This window comes from Peromyscus eremicus, chromosome 3, assembly GCF_949786415.1.
Source record: "Peromyscus eremicus chromosome 3, PerEre_H2_v1, whole genome shotgun sequence".
Lineage (NCBI taxonomy): Eukaryota > Metazoa > Chordata > Mammalia > Rodentia > Cricetidae > Peromyscus > Peromyscus eremicus.
In genome coordinates, this window is record NC_081418.1 from 66,049,991 (window position 1) to 66,067,233 (window position 17,243).

General features: G+C 37.7%; 1 protein-coding gene across 5 annotated transcripts in view; it reads left to right on the forward strand.

Annotated features, from left to right (window-relative positions):
• Positions 1–17,014, forward strand: part of Pals2 (protein associated with LIN7 2, MAGUK p55 family member) — a 112,495-nt gene extending 95,481 nt beyond the window's left edge. For all 5 annotated transcript variants that reach the window (XM_059257827.1, XM_059257828.1, XM_059257831.1 and 2 more), the window contains 6 exons: positions 1,597–1,696; positions 2,005–2,073; positions 4,536–4,697; positions 14,786–14,988; positions 15,367–15,495; positions 16,794–17,014. In XM_059257827.1, the coding sequence (XP_059113810.1) occupies positions 1,597–1,696; positions 2,005–2,073; positions 4,536–4,697; positions 14,786–14,988; positions 15,367–15,495; positions 16,794–16,970 (840 nt within the window). In that variant the 3' untranslated portion in view covers positions 16,971–17,014. The remainder of the gene's footprint in view (positions 1–1,596; positions 1,697–2,004; positions 2,074–4,535; positions 4,698–14,785; positions 14,989–15,366; positions 15,496–16,793) is intronic.
• The last annotated feature ends 229 nt before the right edge of the window (positions 17,015–17,243 follow it).

Consider the following 17,243-nt stretch of genomic DNA (forward strand, 5'->3'; position numbering starts at 1 on the left):
AGCGAGTTTGTGAGTAGCTGTTAATGAAAGCAGACATCCCTTGCCTGCAGCACTGTCCCCTGGTCTAAGGTTAGACCAGGGCAGCCGCCTTCAAATATGTTGTAGGACAAGAAGAACCCACTTGGAGTCATTGTTTGTCAGTTTCTTAGTTTGTTTTTGCAGTGATTTGTATCAGCTGACACCCAGTATTCAAAATAAGAAAACAACAAATAGAAACCTAGAATCTTTTCCACTCTCAGAGCTGACTATGGCCTCTCTGGAGAGCAGGGGAAAGAAGAGAGACTCCAGGACCAGTACCAAGTATAACAGTAACAGTTACTGGTAACGGGGTTAACAGTGGTGACTAAATAATTCCTGCAGGTTAAGAACAGCCTCGGGGCAGTGTGCCGTCCGTGTAAATGAAGACGCTTTTAGCAATAAGTGCACCATGGTGAGATAACTAAGGAATGAGTTCAGTAAACAGAGTGCATGATTTCAAGAGGGCTTCACTGACATGCTTAGAAGCTTTAACTCTGTACTTCCTATGCTCGATTGTTTCGTGGACACACACCCTGCCCCCAGGTTTCCCTGTTGTATTTTCTGTGAATGCCATCTCTTAGTTTTCCAATCCTCTCACCGTCATTTGAGTCTCTTTCTTCATTTTGATAGACTTACTTTGATTCCAGTTTTCAGGATTACTAAAAACTGATAAATAGATTTTCTATCCCAATTATAAGAAGAAACACACTAACATCGTGATGTGAGTCATTGCCATTTAAAAAAAAAATCTCACTTGTTTGGGGACTAGAGAGATGGCTTAGCTTAGTAAGAGTCTTTGCTGTCCTTGTGGAGGATCTCAGTTCCCAGAACCCATGTTGGGCTGCTCACAACCTCCTGGAACGCCAACTCCTCTTCTGGCCTCTGTGTGCCTATGCTCATGTCAACATGCACATAGACACAAACACATACATAAAATGTTTTTATTTTATTTTAGATACTTTGATTTTAAGTTTTTAATTTTTGTACTAGATGAAGTTTTACCTATTTTGAATTTATTACTTTAGGATATGCATATTCTTATTAGGATGAATTAAAATTTATGCCCTGTATTCCCAGTATCCTTTCTATTGATTTAGCCGTGGGAAATAAGATTCTAGGATTGAGGTCAGTAGTAAATGGCTTATAAAGAATACTGGATGAGATGTTCCCTTAACACTTATTTGTATAAAATAGCATTCTTCTTTCCTTTCTTTGACTTTGTCTCTGTCTCTGTCTCTCTCTCCCTCCCTTTCTCCCTCTCATACACACACACACATACACACACACACACACACACACACACAAACACACACACACTCTAAATAAAACATTGTAGTATTTGAGGAGCCTGTACATTATTGTTAATGAGAATTTCAAAACATCACTACCGATTGACATACATATGAATCTTAGATACTAGTTGGTTCCTAGGTATGGCGGTGTTTAAATGCTTTAACATAGTTCCATGGATTGAAAGGTTGTTTTCCATAGCAAACTAACTTGAACTGACCAGCACTTGTCTTACTTACTAAAATATTGTCTAAAATTTTGGTCACTGAGATATTAATTTGATTCTAGGCTAGCCATGTGAAAGAGGGAGGAAGTGCTGGTCTGATCCCAAGCCAGTTCCTGGAAGAGAAGAGAAAGGCATTTGTTCGCAGAGACTGGGACAATTCAGGTGAAGAGCTGAGCACAAGTAACAGGCAGGGGATGGGCGCACCTTTCTTTGCCTCTTTTTTCTGAATACACAAATCAATTGATTTGAACTACATGGAGAATGAATCTTTCCTGTGCATCTGCTTTTTTCCTCTCTAAAGTAATTGTTGATCCTTTTCTGCCACCTACTGGTAGCGTATCAAAATTCAGTGACAGTTCACCCCTTCCCTCGGGAGGTAATTCTTTTACCTCCTCATAAAACATGACTGGGCAATTTAAGATCATATCTTAATGTATCTTCTAAACTATACTGGTCTTGTCATCATTCAGGACCCTTTTGTGGAACTATAAGCAACAAGAAAAAGAAGAAGATGATGTACCTCACAACCAGGAATGCAGGTGTGTTTAAAATCCCTTTGAAAGACCAAAATAAATAACTTTATCATTAGTTAACATGTTTTAAATCTCTGAATATGTAATTTGAAATGAATACAATTTATATTAGTGCCAATTACTGAATCTGGTGTGAACACATGATAAACTGTAATATAAAAATATTAATTAAGTCCCAACTTGAATATAATTTACAGCAGGATGAAGTTACTAGGATTTATCCTTGTACTAATGCAGGGGGGAATGTTACTGTCAATACTTACTGGGGGCATTTTGATATAGTAACATGTGTGGCATTTCTAAGGGGCAGAGTGACTTTATGAAGGTATTAGAGTGAGGATTAAGGAAAACTGTATGCTGCTGTAACGTTGTCAAGTGCATTTTTGCAAACACGGCACTAAGCCAAGTAACTCATCGAGTGGGAGTCTTCTAATAGTCTTTCTCAAATCTTTTAGGTTTTGAATTTTTTGAGAGGAGGTCTTTCTATATGTTTAGGCTGGCCTAGAATTCATTAGTTAGAGTAGGCTAGCCTCAAACAATTATCCTATACTTTCATTTGGTAGCTCAGGCTGGCCTCAATTTCTGAATCCTCTGCCCTTCCCTAAATCTTTCATCTGAAAGGATGGAATAATTTTTAAAGAAAACATGAGAAGTAGTACATATGTTTATTAGCTTCATGATAAGATCATTTTACAGTTCAACATACCAAATCATCAAGATGTATACCTTAAGAATATACAATTCCTATTTGTCATTTATGCCTTAAAAGCTGAAAAAAGTTTTTTTTAAATCCTCAAATCAAGGGGTTAGGGGTGTAGCCATTCCCTAACATGTACAAAGTGCTGGGTTCAATCCCAGAACTAGAAAGGAAAATGAAGTAAAAAGAAAAACCTCAGACCAATTGGGTGCATTACAGATTTAAACAAAAAAACTTCAGCCTCACTTGCCGAGAGAGAAATACAAGTTAGAGCTACATTGAAATTCTGTATCACCCCATACAGAATGGCGTTCATTGAGAAAACTCATATTCCGGCAGGGATGTGGACAAAAGGAGTGCTTCTGCACTACCAGTGAGACTCACACTAGTCCAGCCATTGTGGAAGTCAGCGTGGAATAGAGTAGAGTAGAATTACCCACATTGCACAGCTCTCTCCTCTCCTGGACTTTACCTGAGGGACTCGGGTTAACACCACAGAAATAGTCTATGTCCTTGTTACTGCACCACGGTTCAGAAGAACTAAGTTAGGAAACTAGGCTAAGTGACCATCAGCAGGAGAAGCAACAGTGGCACATCCACACCGCAGAATGAAGGAAGATAGATAACAGCTGAAGATAATCATGGTCAACAGATCAAGTCAGTCTTGGAAACACAAACGTCATTCTTTCTCCTGCTTGTGGACCCTCGATTTATTAGATCTCTACAAATCATACATACAGTTGACACTAAAGGAGAAGGGAAATGGTCTAGGGAAGTAAGAGTAAGGGGAAGGATGAGAAAAGGAAGGGTAGCAGAGGCAGGGGACTATGCTCAAAGTGCATTGTGTGTCTACATGAAAACAGCCTGATGGGATCCAGTGTATAAAGAAATTTGAAAGGAAGCTGAATATGGAAGCTGGTCTATTTATTTGTCTTGACTTCAAAGCTACCCCTACACTAGTAATAAAGAACACAGTATAAAGAAAATCATACAGGAGGGAGAAATGGTGTTTTTACTCTCCAGTATTGGTTTAATTTACTGTTAAATTGTACGAAGAAGGAATTATTAAGATAATAATGTAAAGATGAAGTGTTATTACTGCAGATAGAGTCAAGCTGTGATGATGGGTGGCCCAATATTTCAGAATCACTTTGGTTTGATTGTTCATTAACTATATATCACTAAATTTTTTTAGCAAAATTGGTAGCTTTTTCATTGACTTGGTTTATAATTTGAAGCAGTAGCCTACTGAAAATGTTCTTTTATCCAGCATTTTATGTATGAATTTTAGAATCTTGATATTTAGATGTGAGTGTGCTGTGACTAGAGAAAGCATCCTCAGCCTGTACAAGTGAAGCAGCCAAGCAGGTGTTCTCCTCTATTCTCTCTACCTCACACACACTTTTTAATGTAAATTGCATAAACTGATTTGATTGGCATTAAGGTAATCATTTCTATTGGAAAATTGCTGATGAGAAGCCTTTTATAAAGTACAAAATATTGATAAATACACATAAAACTCAAGGATTTTCTAGCACAGTAAATGAAAGTCTGAGGGCAAATGAGTGAGGACATACATTTAAGTCAAGATATAAAATAATTTTCTGTATCCTACTAAGTGTGTAAAACCAAGCCTGTGTCAGATGTGCACAATCAAGTGATAGTTAGCTGTCAAGACAAGAAGACCATTAGCATACAGAATACCAGGAAATGTTTCTATGTATATAGAGTATAACTGAATATAATGTTGTCCCATTACTTTCACATTTAGAGTTTGATCGTCATGAAATTCAGATCTATGAGGAAGTAGCAAAAATGCCACCCTTCCAGCGAAAAACATTAGTGTTGATAGGAGCTCAAGGTGTGGGCAGAAGAAGCTTGAAAAATAGGTTCATAGTGCTGAATCCTGCTAGATTTGGAACAACGGTACCATGTAAGTCTTGTGTTTCTATTTGTTGGCCAGAAAGTGAGTGGGTATATGGAGAAAGGAATTATTTTTAACTAACATTATTTTCAGCTAATAAGTGGTTATGCCAGTGAGCATGGAATAGTAGACAGTACTACTGAGAATCCAGATGACCCTATTGCTGTCTTAGGTCACGTGCCGGCTGCTGCTCAGCAGTAGTCAGTCTGTAAACTCTCCTTTCCAGAAGCTAAAGGCAAATGCATGCATTTAAGAGTTGTGGCAGGTTACATGTATTTGGATTGTCTTGTGTAACTGTTATCCATCTATTTGTATTTTTTTTCATCCAGTATAGTATATTTAAAAGGAGAAAGCCTACTAGGTAGTATGGTTTAGATTGTAGCCCTTAGCCCTCCAGAATCATAAGCCTGATCCTCTGAAAGCAAGTCCTCTACAGGAGACAATATTCATTAAACTTCCTGAGACTGTTTAATAATGCTGGGGAGAAGTAGAACCATTTAGGAGCAGACTGACTTTGTAATCTTCATTTCCTCCTATCTTTTGTATGTTTACATAGAAAATTTAGTGATGTCAGAAATGTAGTAGGTGGAGAGTTCAGATAATCACTGATGTTATAATGCTTGCTGGACATTTGACAAGAAACGTGAGCAAATGGCCTGACAGGAATGACTTCATGGAAGAAGGATTTTTTCTAGCTCCGTTTTCTGAGATTTTCCTTGGCTCCTTCGGTACTAGACTCATGGTAGGGTGGAACAGCATGGTAGCAGAAACATGTGGAAGAGGAGGCTGCTCACATCATCTTAGACAGGGAGTTACCCAGAAATAGAAACAGCCTTCCAAGGTATGCCCCAGTCATCAGCTTTCTCCTATGGCCCAGTGCCTACAACTTCCCTAGCTTTCAATACAGCCCCTCCAGTTGGGGACAATTCATATTCCAACCATAAAACGCTTGGGGCCTCTTCACTCCTACAAAATCACATTGCCTAAAGCTAATTTTAATGTGCTATGGCTTAGAATGTCTTAGGATTTGTTTTTGCTTATATTAGTTTCATTTTAGCTTTTTTTGAGATTTATTTTTTATTTTTAATTAGGTGTGACTATGTGTCTGCACTGGGTATATGCTTGTGAGTGTAGGTGCCACAGAGACAAGAGACACAGAACACGCCCTCTTCCCCCAAGTTGAAGTTAGACAGTTGTGAGCTGCCTGCTGGAGTGCTAGGAGCTGAACCCAGATCCTTGGAAGAGCAGCAAGTGCTTTGAACTACTGAGTCATTTCTGCAGTCCCTAGTTTTCATTTTAGTTTTAAAAAGATTTAATTTTGTACTCAGTAACAAGCTTCCTTTCTGTGTTTTCACATATGTGGTTTGGGTTAGGTTGCCTTCAACTCTCCCATCTCCGTGTCCGTCCTCTGCGTTCATATCCTTGCCCCAGTATTCTGTTTCCATTCTCTTATCATGTGTCCTGTTACCCTCCCCATGTCCTTCTTTACATCCCTTTCCCCTCATGTCCCTTTTCTAGTTTCATGACCTCTGCCCTCGCACATTCCCACAGAATATACGCACACGCACACACACAAAACCACACAGCTAGTGTTTATCTTTCTTAGCCTGAGCTACCTCATTTAATATCTTTTCCAGTTCTATCCATTTTCTTGCAAATGTCACTTTTCTTTATAACCAAATAAAGTTCTAGTGTGGGGGGGGTATATACACACATTTTCATTATCCATTCATTAGTTGATGGACATCTAGGTTGATTCCATTTCCTTGTAATTTTTTAATAGAACAATAACAATGATAACAGAGTCCTTTGAGTACGTGTCTAGAAATGATATGCCTGGGCCACATGCTAGTTCTGTTTACGGTGGTGGTGTATGTATGGATACATTGTGTCTTCATGTAGGTGTATACATTTGGAGGTCAAAAGTTGATGTTGCATATCTTCCTCCATTGCCCTCCTTTCCTTCCTTTTTGAAACACAATCTCTCACTGTACCTGGAGCTCACTGTTTTGAATAGGCTGAAGGCCAGTGAGCTCCAAGGATCCTTCTGGTTCTACATCCCACTGCACCCCTGCCACCTCCACACCTCCCAGACAAGCCCCAGAATTTTTTTTAATGTGTATGGCTCTTTTCCCTCATATATATCTGTGTACCACATGCTTGCCTGGTGCCCACAGAGGCCAGCAGAGAAGAGGTTATTGGATCCCCAGAACTGGATAGTTGTGATACAGATAGTTGTGAGCCATCATGTAGTTGCTGGGAATTGAACCCAGGTCCTCTGGAAGAGCAACCAGTGCCCTTAACCACTGAGCCATCTCTATCCCCTATGCTCAGTTTTTATGTGGGTGCTAAGGAACCAAACTTGTCAGACAAGCGCCTTACCAGCTGAACCATCTCCTTATCCCATTGAGAGTTTTCTGCAGAGCCCCCACACTGATTTTCATGATGATTGCACCAGGTTGCACACCCACCAGCAGTGAATGAGGATTCCTCCTTCTCCGGATCCTTACCAGCATTGGCTGTCATTGCTCTGGATGGTAACCATTCAGACTGGGGTGAAATGGGATCTCAAAATAGTTCCAATGTGCATTATTCTGATGACTGAGAATATTGAACACTTGTTAAAATATTTGTTGTCATTTGTATTTCTTTGGAGAATTGTCTTGTCTGCCTCATTAGTACATTTTTTGTTAGTTGTGGGTTTTCAGTGTGTAATTTTCACAGTTCTTCATATGTATAATCTGAAGTGTATCTGGGAAAGATTTTATCCCATTGTTCTGATAGTTTCCTTTGTTTTGCAAAATTTTTTAATATTTTATTTAAAACTATTTATAAATTCTTGGATCTATGTACTATACCGTAGGGTTTTTCTCTTCTGAACGTTCTAGACTGTTTCTATATCTCAAAGTGCATTCACTATGTTTTCCCCTAGCAGTTTCACCATTTTAAGTTTTAAGTTAAGGTCTTTGATCCACTTTGAATTTTTTTGTTTTTTCAGGATAAGAAATACAGACTGATTTAATTCCATTCTTGTGCAGGTACTCAGTTTTATAAGCATCATTTACTAATTGTGTTTTTTTCCAGTGTATGTTTTGACACCTTTATCAAAAATTGGGTGTTCATAGCTGTGTGGGCTTATTTCTGGTACTCTGGTATATTTCTTTGGCCTATTTTTATGCCGGTACCATGCTATCTTTGTAACAGTGGCCCTGTAGTATATTTTAAAGTCAGGTAATTTGATTCCTCCAGCTATGTTCTTTCTGTTTAGAATTGTTTTGGCTATCCAGAGTCTTTTCTGTCTCTGTTTGAGTGTGGTGTTTTCTAGTTCTGTGAAGAATGTCATTGGAATTTTTATGGGGTTGCACTGAATCTCTGGATTAATATTTTTACAGTATTGCTTCTGCCTGTCCAGAAGCAGATCTTCCCATTGTCTAGCACCTTCTTCAATTCTTTTTTCATTTTGGTTTTAATGGATTTTTTCCCTTTGAATTATTTCATCTTTTCAAAGTTAATATATGTCATATTAACAAAGCTGGTTTAATAATAGCAATAATAAATATGTTCTCAGAAACCAGAATTGTGTTTATATGCTTTCATTTGCACAACTATCCAAAGGTAGTAAACATTCTTTCATCTGTCTCCAGCCTTCTGCCCATTTCTTTACCTCCTTTTACTGTATTTAATTATTGCTTTCCAAAGTTCTCAGTTTATTTCCCCCTTGATACCTTCATTCAGGTAAAATCCACATACGGTTCTTTTTACCAAATTTGCTTATCTTGAATGGTTTTTAATATGTCCACATAGTTGTACAAGTATTTCTGTTGTTGTATGATTTCTACAGAGTTCTCAGTAACATCTTCCTTCTGTCATTCTTGAATTTAATAAATTCTTCCTAAATATTTGTCAATTTTATTCTTTTCAGAAATTTTTTTAAATTTTACTAATTTTCTGTATTTTTTTCTATAATGCATTTTATTAATTTCAGTTTAATCTTATTTCCTCTTTCCTACTTGCTCTTTGGGACTAGGGTGCTCTTTTCCTAGTTATCTTAGGTAGAAAGTCAGGTTACTCACTGGAGATTTCCTTTTAACAGACACATTTATGTTAGAAATTTCTCAGTAGATCCTGCTTTATTATACTATTCTATCTTGTAATTTTGTTGTACTCTAAGTTTTTGTTTGCATTCATCTTAGTCATTTTTAATTCTAGAAATAGATGAATGTAATGAAACAGTTTTTCTCTTCACACTGATGCTAGAGACTTAAAACATAATCTGATAATAAGACAGTTGTGCAATACACATCAATTAGTCAGGTCTAAAATTGGCTTCTTACCACAGCTGCCTGCTTGCAGCCTTCTTCCTTCCTAATCATACATGAAAGCAGTCACTGGGGTGAGCTAGAAACTTACTTTTTAGTCAGAAGTCAAAGTTAAAGGAAAACAGCAGTCCACTAGTTTTGGGTGACGTAGAGTGAGACACTAAACTCCTGTTCATTTTTGTTAAGAAGTCTGTCCATCGTAAGCCACCTGTAGGCTTCAGTCAGCCCCTATGGTTTCTTTACTTCCTGACGCTCCTCCCCAGGGCTGACGAGTCCTGCACAGCCATGATGGCTGCACTTGCACTTGTTCGAAGCAGACAGGACAGCGTGCTGACTGTAGCCAGCACCCAGGACTCTTGCCAGCTCCTCTAAAGCAGCGCCATTTTCCTCTCAAAGTGTTTGCTAACCTTGTGGTTCATATTTGACCGATTTTGAAGTATAGTATTTAATTTCACACATTTTTTATTTTTCCAGATTTTTCTGTTAGTGATGATAATTCCATTCACTATGTCCAGAGAACATATGTGATTTTACTCCCCTTAAACTCACTGGGAATTGTTTTATGGCCTCAGACACTTGTCTTGGAGAATGTTCCTTGTTCTTGTACACTTGGGAAAATGCATTTTCCTACTGTTGACTGGAGTGCTACATCGATATCGTCTGTCTAGCTGGTCTGTAACGTTGTTCAAGTCATCATTTCCTTTTGACCTTCTGTTTGTTCTCTCCATCACTGGAAGCCTCGAGGTTTCCTGCTCTTTTGTTGACTTGTCTGTTTCTCTCTTCAGTTCTATTTTGCTTCATGTATTTGGAGAGTCTACTGTAGACAGGTGCTTCTGTGTTTATGAACATCTTACTTCTGGATGAATCAATGCCTTTGTCTTTGTAAAATGTTTTTCATTGTCTCCAGCAATAACTTTCTGTCTCAGTGTTGGTTTTCTCTGATGTGTGTAGCTGTCTCTGGGTACTGCTTGCATGTATGTCTTTTTTATCCTTTACTTCCAACATACTTGTGTCTTTAAGTATAAAATGTCTTTTGTAAACAGCATATAGTTTGATCAGTTTTTCCAATCTATTTTGCCAATGTCTTTGAGTTTTATCTATTTAATATAATTACTAATACTGTAAATGTCCCTTAGTGTGAATTTGCCCAATTGTTGGAGAGTTGCATCTTGTCTTTGTGCCCCATTGTTGATGCTAATGTTGGTCATTGATTTAATTACTGTGACATCTGGTAGATTTTTCCACGGCAAATCTGTAGTTTACAGTTAAGCAAACTGTTCAGAGATACTTTGAAACAGTGCAGCTCTTTTCCACGAACTTTCATCCAGTGATTTAAGCTTCTGTCAGGAATAGAACATAGAAAAGAAAAGCTTTGCCTGAGTTTGGAGGAACATCTGTCTGCTCTCACCTTGTTTAAGTACACAGATAAGCTTTCTTTCCTAGTGTCCTTACTCATGTTGTGTCAGCTAGTAAAACTGCTTTGTTGAATGATTGAGCTCAGTAAGGAAAGAACTAGGGTTTTAAGTAGCCTCTGATGATCTGTGCTCCTTTTCCCTTCTTTACCTTCAGGCCTCTAGAAGAGTCAATAACTTTCTGGTTCTTTCATTTTCATAATTGTGGCATCTTGTTAAACAAATCTCATTTTTAGGCATTAAAAATGAGAAAGACTAATTCCGATCAAAACTGAAGCCAGGATTCCAGTGCATTGTTCCTGCCTTCCTCATGGATCTCCTTGATCTGTAGCACAGTAGCTGTATTGGGAAGGGCGGGCTATGACTTGTTTTATTACCTGGTTTATGTTCTCCTCTGCTACTTCAGTTTCTCGTGAGCTATGTTGTAAGAAGTGAGTGCTAAAAGAAAAGAGAAAGCGTAGTATTACAAAAGATCTTGTTTGCTGGAGTTACTTGTCTTGACTTTCCAAGTAGTGTGTCTTCAATGTCTTTTTTTTAGAGTCCATTGGAGATTTCCATACTACAAATTTTCTTGGCTAAGAGTATTAGAATTTCTAATTATTCTCTTGGAACCTTGCCGCCAAGCTCTTATACCATAGCTTCTGCAATCTTCTCTGTACCGGTTCCAGGATAACCACACTCACCCCCCACTTCATTCCCCAAAATACCAAAATCCAGAAATATTTCAAGTTCTATAGAATTTTGTATATGCCCCATGCAAAACTTTCTGCAGATGCTTAAGTCATTTGAATTATTTATGATACCTATATATATAATGTTAAGTGATTTATAAATAGCTGTTAAGCTGTATTGTTTAAGGAACAATGACAAGGGACAAAAATCTGTCCATAGTCAGTACAGATATTTTGTTTGTTTGTTTCTGAATTTTCCCATCCATGGTTAACTGACTGTACCAGTGCAGAGCTAACAGATAGAGAAGGTTAACTACCGTGTTTCTTCTCACTGTCTTCCTGAGGAGAGAGCCTTCAAGGAGTTCAGGAAAGTGGCCTGTCTTTTGGACATGTATATACATGCATGCATTAGCCTAGGAAAGTCAGTTTCATTTTACCATCAGTGGGAGTACAAACCACCCCACTGCTGTGACATGTCAACATAGGCCTTGAGCATTCTTCTGGGGAAAAAATTTTACTGTGTAGGGAAAGAAAAGAAAACAATGCATTTCTCCCTAAACCTATGACTCACAACTCATTGACTCTTTTTTGGATATACCTAAGATAGTAGTGTTTAGATAGATGACCCCAGGACCAGGATAATTATGTTTTGGTAAACTGCAAAAGATAGAGTACATCCTTAAAATGCTAGCATCTGTTTAGGACTTAAGTGAAGTCTGAGAGTGAAGTTAAAATTCCATTCCATGTTCTATTTGCACACTTAGGAAAGCATTCAAAAGTTTCTAATATGGATTTTGTGCTTATAGAATCAACAGTTGCCTTGTTCGGGTCAACTCTGCATAATGTTCCCCACTTAGTATACTTCTTTCAAGCTCCTCCAGCTCATTATTCATGCCTTTGGTCTTAACTTGTCTGGCTTCCTGGAGTACCCATTCTTTTGTATTTTCACATGCTTGAAGTGTACTTTTAATCAAGGAAAACCTAATTCAACTTAATGTAGCTTCTCCAGTTACCTAGTGGTTGTGGTATAGCACCTAAATTTTTATTATTTGATTAGTCACCTGTCTCTTTGTTAGAGAGAGAGAGAGAGAGAGAGAGAGAGAGAGAGAGAGAGAGAGAGAGAGAGAGAGAGTGTGTGTGTGTGTGTGTGTGTGTGTGTGTGTCACAAGAAAACAGTTCTCATGTGCCTTTTGTTCTTCTTTGACCTACTACCTAGAACAGGTTTCTATAGTAACAGGGTGCTCAATAAGTATTTGATGATGAGTGATTCACCATCATGTGCCCTTTCTGGCAAGTCATCAAAGTTTCTGCATAAACATAGTCTTATAATTAAACAAAAAAAAATCCCAATTCAAAAATGGACAGAGGGCTTCAATAGACATTCAGAATTACAAATCAGCACATGAACACATGCTGAATATCATTAATCATTGGGTAAACCTAAAGACCACGATGTACCACTTCATAACCATTTGGATGCTGTGGGAGGATGAATTACCATAATGGGGAAGGGAAGTTATTTAAGGGGCACAGAGTTTGGAATGGTAAGAAAACTCTGGAAGTAGATTGTATACTAATTTATTAGTTGCAAAACAGTCTGAATGTACTTCATGCTATTGAGTGGTATATTTCAAAATGTCTAAGTGATAACTTTTATGAATATTTTACCACCACTAAATTTTTATTCACTCAGTAGCTTCTATTTACATAAGAATATGAATATATTAAAGTATGTACAGTATTTTTAAAAATCTGTTGTTCATTAATGGGCACTTACCTTGGGTACTGCAGGTAAAGCTGAAGTGAACGTGGCTTGACCATAGTGTGTGATTGCCTGATTGTTTCCATATAATACTGTAGTACACATTGTCAGATGAGGTTGATGGCATTGTAGTGATTTATTATAATTTTTAAGTATATTATAGAAATAAGATAGAAAAACAGTGTTGTCTCAGAAGATAAGCTATAAATCCTGTTTTGTTTTGTTTTGCTTGTAGTGTCAATATCTTGGGCTTGGTTAAAACATAGAATGTTTCTTTGTTGACTCTTTACTGCTAAAACCTAGAATTTTGCCAGAGTCTTAAAATTTCACTTCTAAGAAGTCCCACTATTTAATTGTTCTGTGTATAAGCCTAAGGAATAAGTACAGTCATTCTGGTCTATCTGTTCTGAAAATGAAAAGGAATTTAAATTATGCCAGTAGCTTTGCGCCCCCCCCCCCCCCCGCCGGCATGTCCAGTAGAGAGTGGAGTTATAGTTAAAAACCACTTGTAAACATCCCAGATAACTGGGATTCTCTGAACGTACTGGGAAGTGATGTGTGCATGTTTGCATTTACATACTCATTTCAAGCAACACATCGATGGGTTCAAAGCAGGGCTTCACCAGAAGATGCAACTTTTAAATTAAAGTTCCAGATACCGAACCAAGTCCTTGTGTGTACTTATTTGGGAGATTTAAAATTATCTTGGCCATTTTATTCTATGATCTTTGGTGAAATTCCAGAAGCAGGTTTCATGGGTTTTGTTTTGTTTTGTTTTTTTTTTTGTTTTTGAGTGTGGAAAACCATCTTGAAGATTCTTGAAATTAGTTAAAACAGCAGAAGACAAAATACATATGGTCTCATTATAAATTAGACTTTACCTTGAGTTTAAAGTTCTTTTTGTTTTCTTGGTGTCTTATGCTTTTTACCCATAAGTTAAAAGTCTGTCTACTTTTTATTTATATCACTTATTTTAATTTCATATACTTAATGATTTTCTCAGATATTCTTCGTTTACTTAACAAAAGTAGAGTCCATTCAAGCTTAGATTCAGGCTAACGCTGAAATAATACAAAAATTATTTCTCTTCTTCAAAGCTACTGTTAAATTTGGCAGAGTACATCTTTGCAAAGATGTGAAAGGTGGTAATGATTCATTCCTGGCACAGACCAAATTGTTATAGCATTACTTGCCTGAAAGCATTCATAAATACCACATGAAAGGGTCCCCTGCACCTGGGATTTGGAATTGGGATAGTCACTCTGATTTGGAAACCATAGGTCAGAGTGGAGGCGAATAGACCATAATGACAATGTGTATAAAATCAAGTACTTAACATTTGGGGATATCAGAAAGCTGGAAACTAAAAGTAAAGAATCAATGTCCTAATTTGTGGATAGAATTGCACTTCAGAAAATTGTTGTTACCAACTAAGGTTGGGAGAACTTTGCTCACCTTTGGGCAGTCAATTAAGAATGTTTAACTGGAAAGGGAGGCTATAATAGAATCTTCAAGAAAAAGGAGAGCATCATTCATAAGAAAAAGGTATTTATTCACTGGCACCAGGCCTAGGACTTCTAAATAAGTATGTTTTAAATTTCAAGTTGAATTAAAAATTACACTTTGGATACAAAGTTTGTATTGAGAACCATCCCTTTAAACATTCTTCTAAATTAGAGATCAGCAAGCATTCCTGTCCAAAGGCCATACAGTCTGTATCATAGCTACTATTTTAATGGAAAAGAAAATATGGACAATGAATAAACAAATGTGCGTGGCTGTGGTCTGAAACTTTATTTCCAAAACCAGGAGATAGATGAATTTGCCTAAGTCCATGTACTAAATGAAACATGCAAAGTTGTCCGTGTGTTTTAGTCTGTATTTCACAATCTACAGTGGCCTTGTGCAAGTTCTCGACACTGTTTTATTCTAGTTACTTCACGGAAGCCAAGAGAAGATGAAAAGGATGGACAGGCATATAAATTTGTGTCCCGGTCAGAGATGGAAGCAGATATTAAAGCTGGAAAGTATTTGGAACATGGGGAATATGAAGGAAACCTCTATGGAACTAAGATTGATTCTATTCTCGAAGTTGTACAAACTGGACGGACTTGCATTTTGGATGTCAACCCACAAGTGAGTTGCATGAATTCCAAAGCTGTTTTTAATTTTTATTTTCCTGGGGAGTTTTTTACTATATATAGGGTATGGGGAGTGTGTTTTATCAAGCTGGGAATGTGGTTCTTTCTCAACTTCATAATGAGTCCATAGCTAGATACATAAATAAACATCAGACAGCCAACTAGAGCAAAGATTAATAACACTTGATTTTACAACAAAGTAAACCGCTTAACAATTTAGGGGAGTACTGTGTCGAGTTAGGACAGAGGGCACAGGCAGTAAGTTATATTCTTAACCTTAGGAGAGAGACAGATAGACTTCTGTTTGTATTAACGGCCAGCACACTTCAAGTTCTGACATTATATAAATTGGTTTGTAATTACTTTTGCACAGGCATTGAAAGTGTTGAGGACATCTGAGTTCATGCCTTATGTGGTATTTATTGCTGCTCCAGAGCTAGAGACCCTGCGTGCCATGCACAAGGCTGTGGTGGATGCAGGAATCACCACCAAGCTTTTGACGGTAGGGGGCTCTTTTCAAGTTAACACTTTTATTTTCTCTTTTCTTCTGAGTATGTTTAATTCCATCTAATCATACTTAGGATGTCACTGCACTATATAAAGTGCTACAGAATGAAAATTGATTTACCAGATATAATTAGGATTTGAAACAATATTGCCTGTATGTGACAGTCCTTCACTTTATAACAGAACTTGAGTTTTATACCATGAAAAAGATCAGTGTTGGAATGTATACATTGTAGTCTTTCCTTCTACAGCCCTGTGTAATCCTGGAACCTTCTTTCTTCCTTGGATCTTAGCTTAACTGTCATCACTCTGTCTAAATGTAGATCTTTTAAAAGTCTTTGTGCCAGCCGGGCGGTGGTGGCGCACGCCTTTAATCCCAGCACTCGGGAGGCAGAGCCAGGCGGATCTCTGTGAGTTCGAGGCCAGCCTGGGCTACCAAGTGAGTTCCAGGAAAAGGCGCAAAGCTACACAAAGAAACCCTGTCTCGAAAAACCAAAAAAAAAAAAAAAAAAAAAGTCTTTGTGCCTAAGTGTGTTTTCTTCTAGAGTACTTACAAGTTGCAAATTTTCTATTTGTCCTTCATCTACCTTTTCTACCAAAAAGCAGGAGCCCTTTCTGCTTCACTTTTATCTACTGATTCTGAGTCTTTGCAGACATTAATAGGATCCCAATTCCTGCTTGAGGATTACATGTGAAGGTGTAGTGGAAGTTTATGGAAACCCATCCTTAGGTACTCCACTCCCTGTGTTGTTCCAGATCACCCAGGAGTACTTGATGAAATGCAAACCGTAATCTCAGAAATAAAGTCATCTATGAGTGTGTGTTTGGGCACAGCCTGGAGTCTTCAAATCACACTTGTAAGAGTCTCTGCCTTTCTAAGTGACAGGAGGCAAATGGACTTTGAGTTGAACAGCCACTACAGGCTGGGGTCCTGGCTTTACCCAGGTCATAAGATAATAATACTCTTTTGAAAAGGAGTATCTAGAAGTCAGCCGGAAGTCAGGCATCTGTAGTAATTCTTGCATTATCTTGGACTCACCCTAATAAAGTGGAATTTCATTCTAATGCCAGCAGAACAGAAGGTGTAGAATACTCATAAATCATGGAAGTAGATGGAAAGATTGCAACATGAACAGATATATCTGGTAACACCTTCTTCAGCACTGTATAGGGTAGATATTGAGAATTGGCATCTGAATTCCAACAGATATCCAACCCCTTCATTTTTTACTCACGTTAGTCTGAATAAGTCAGTGTGTATTACAATGCAAACTTTTTTTTTAACATTCACAGGACTCTGATTTGAAGAAAACAGTGGATGAAAGTGCACGGATTCAGAGAGCTTACAACCACTACTTTGATTTGATCATCATAAACGACAATCTAGACAAAGCCTTTGAGAAACTGCAAACTGCCATTGAGAAACTAAGAATGGAGCCACAGTGGGTCCCTATTAGCTGGGTGTACTGATGATTCGATAAGGCTAACAGTTAAATAAAACTTTTAAAAAGTGACTCAACAAGTAAACCTTCTACTGGGAGAATACATGCAGAGGTAGAAGGCGTCTGCCACATGGAGGCATTTTTATTATGTAGATTGAAATGACAGTGCACTAGGTGGAATTTTTATATAATTGTGGTTGGGAAGGTGTACTAATATATAATTTCTCTTAATTTTTCTAACTTTTTATGGATAATCTTTCTATTCATATCACATAAAGAAATGCGTTCAAGCATTTTGTAG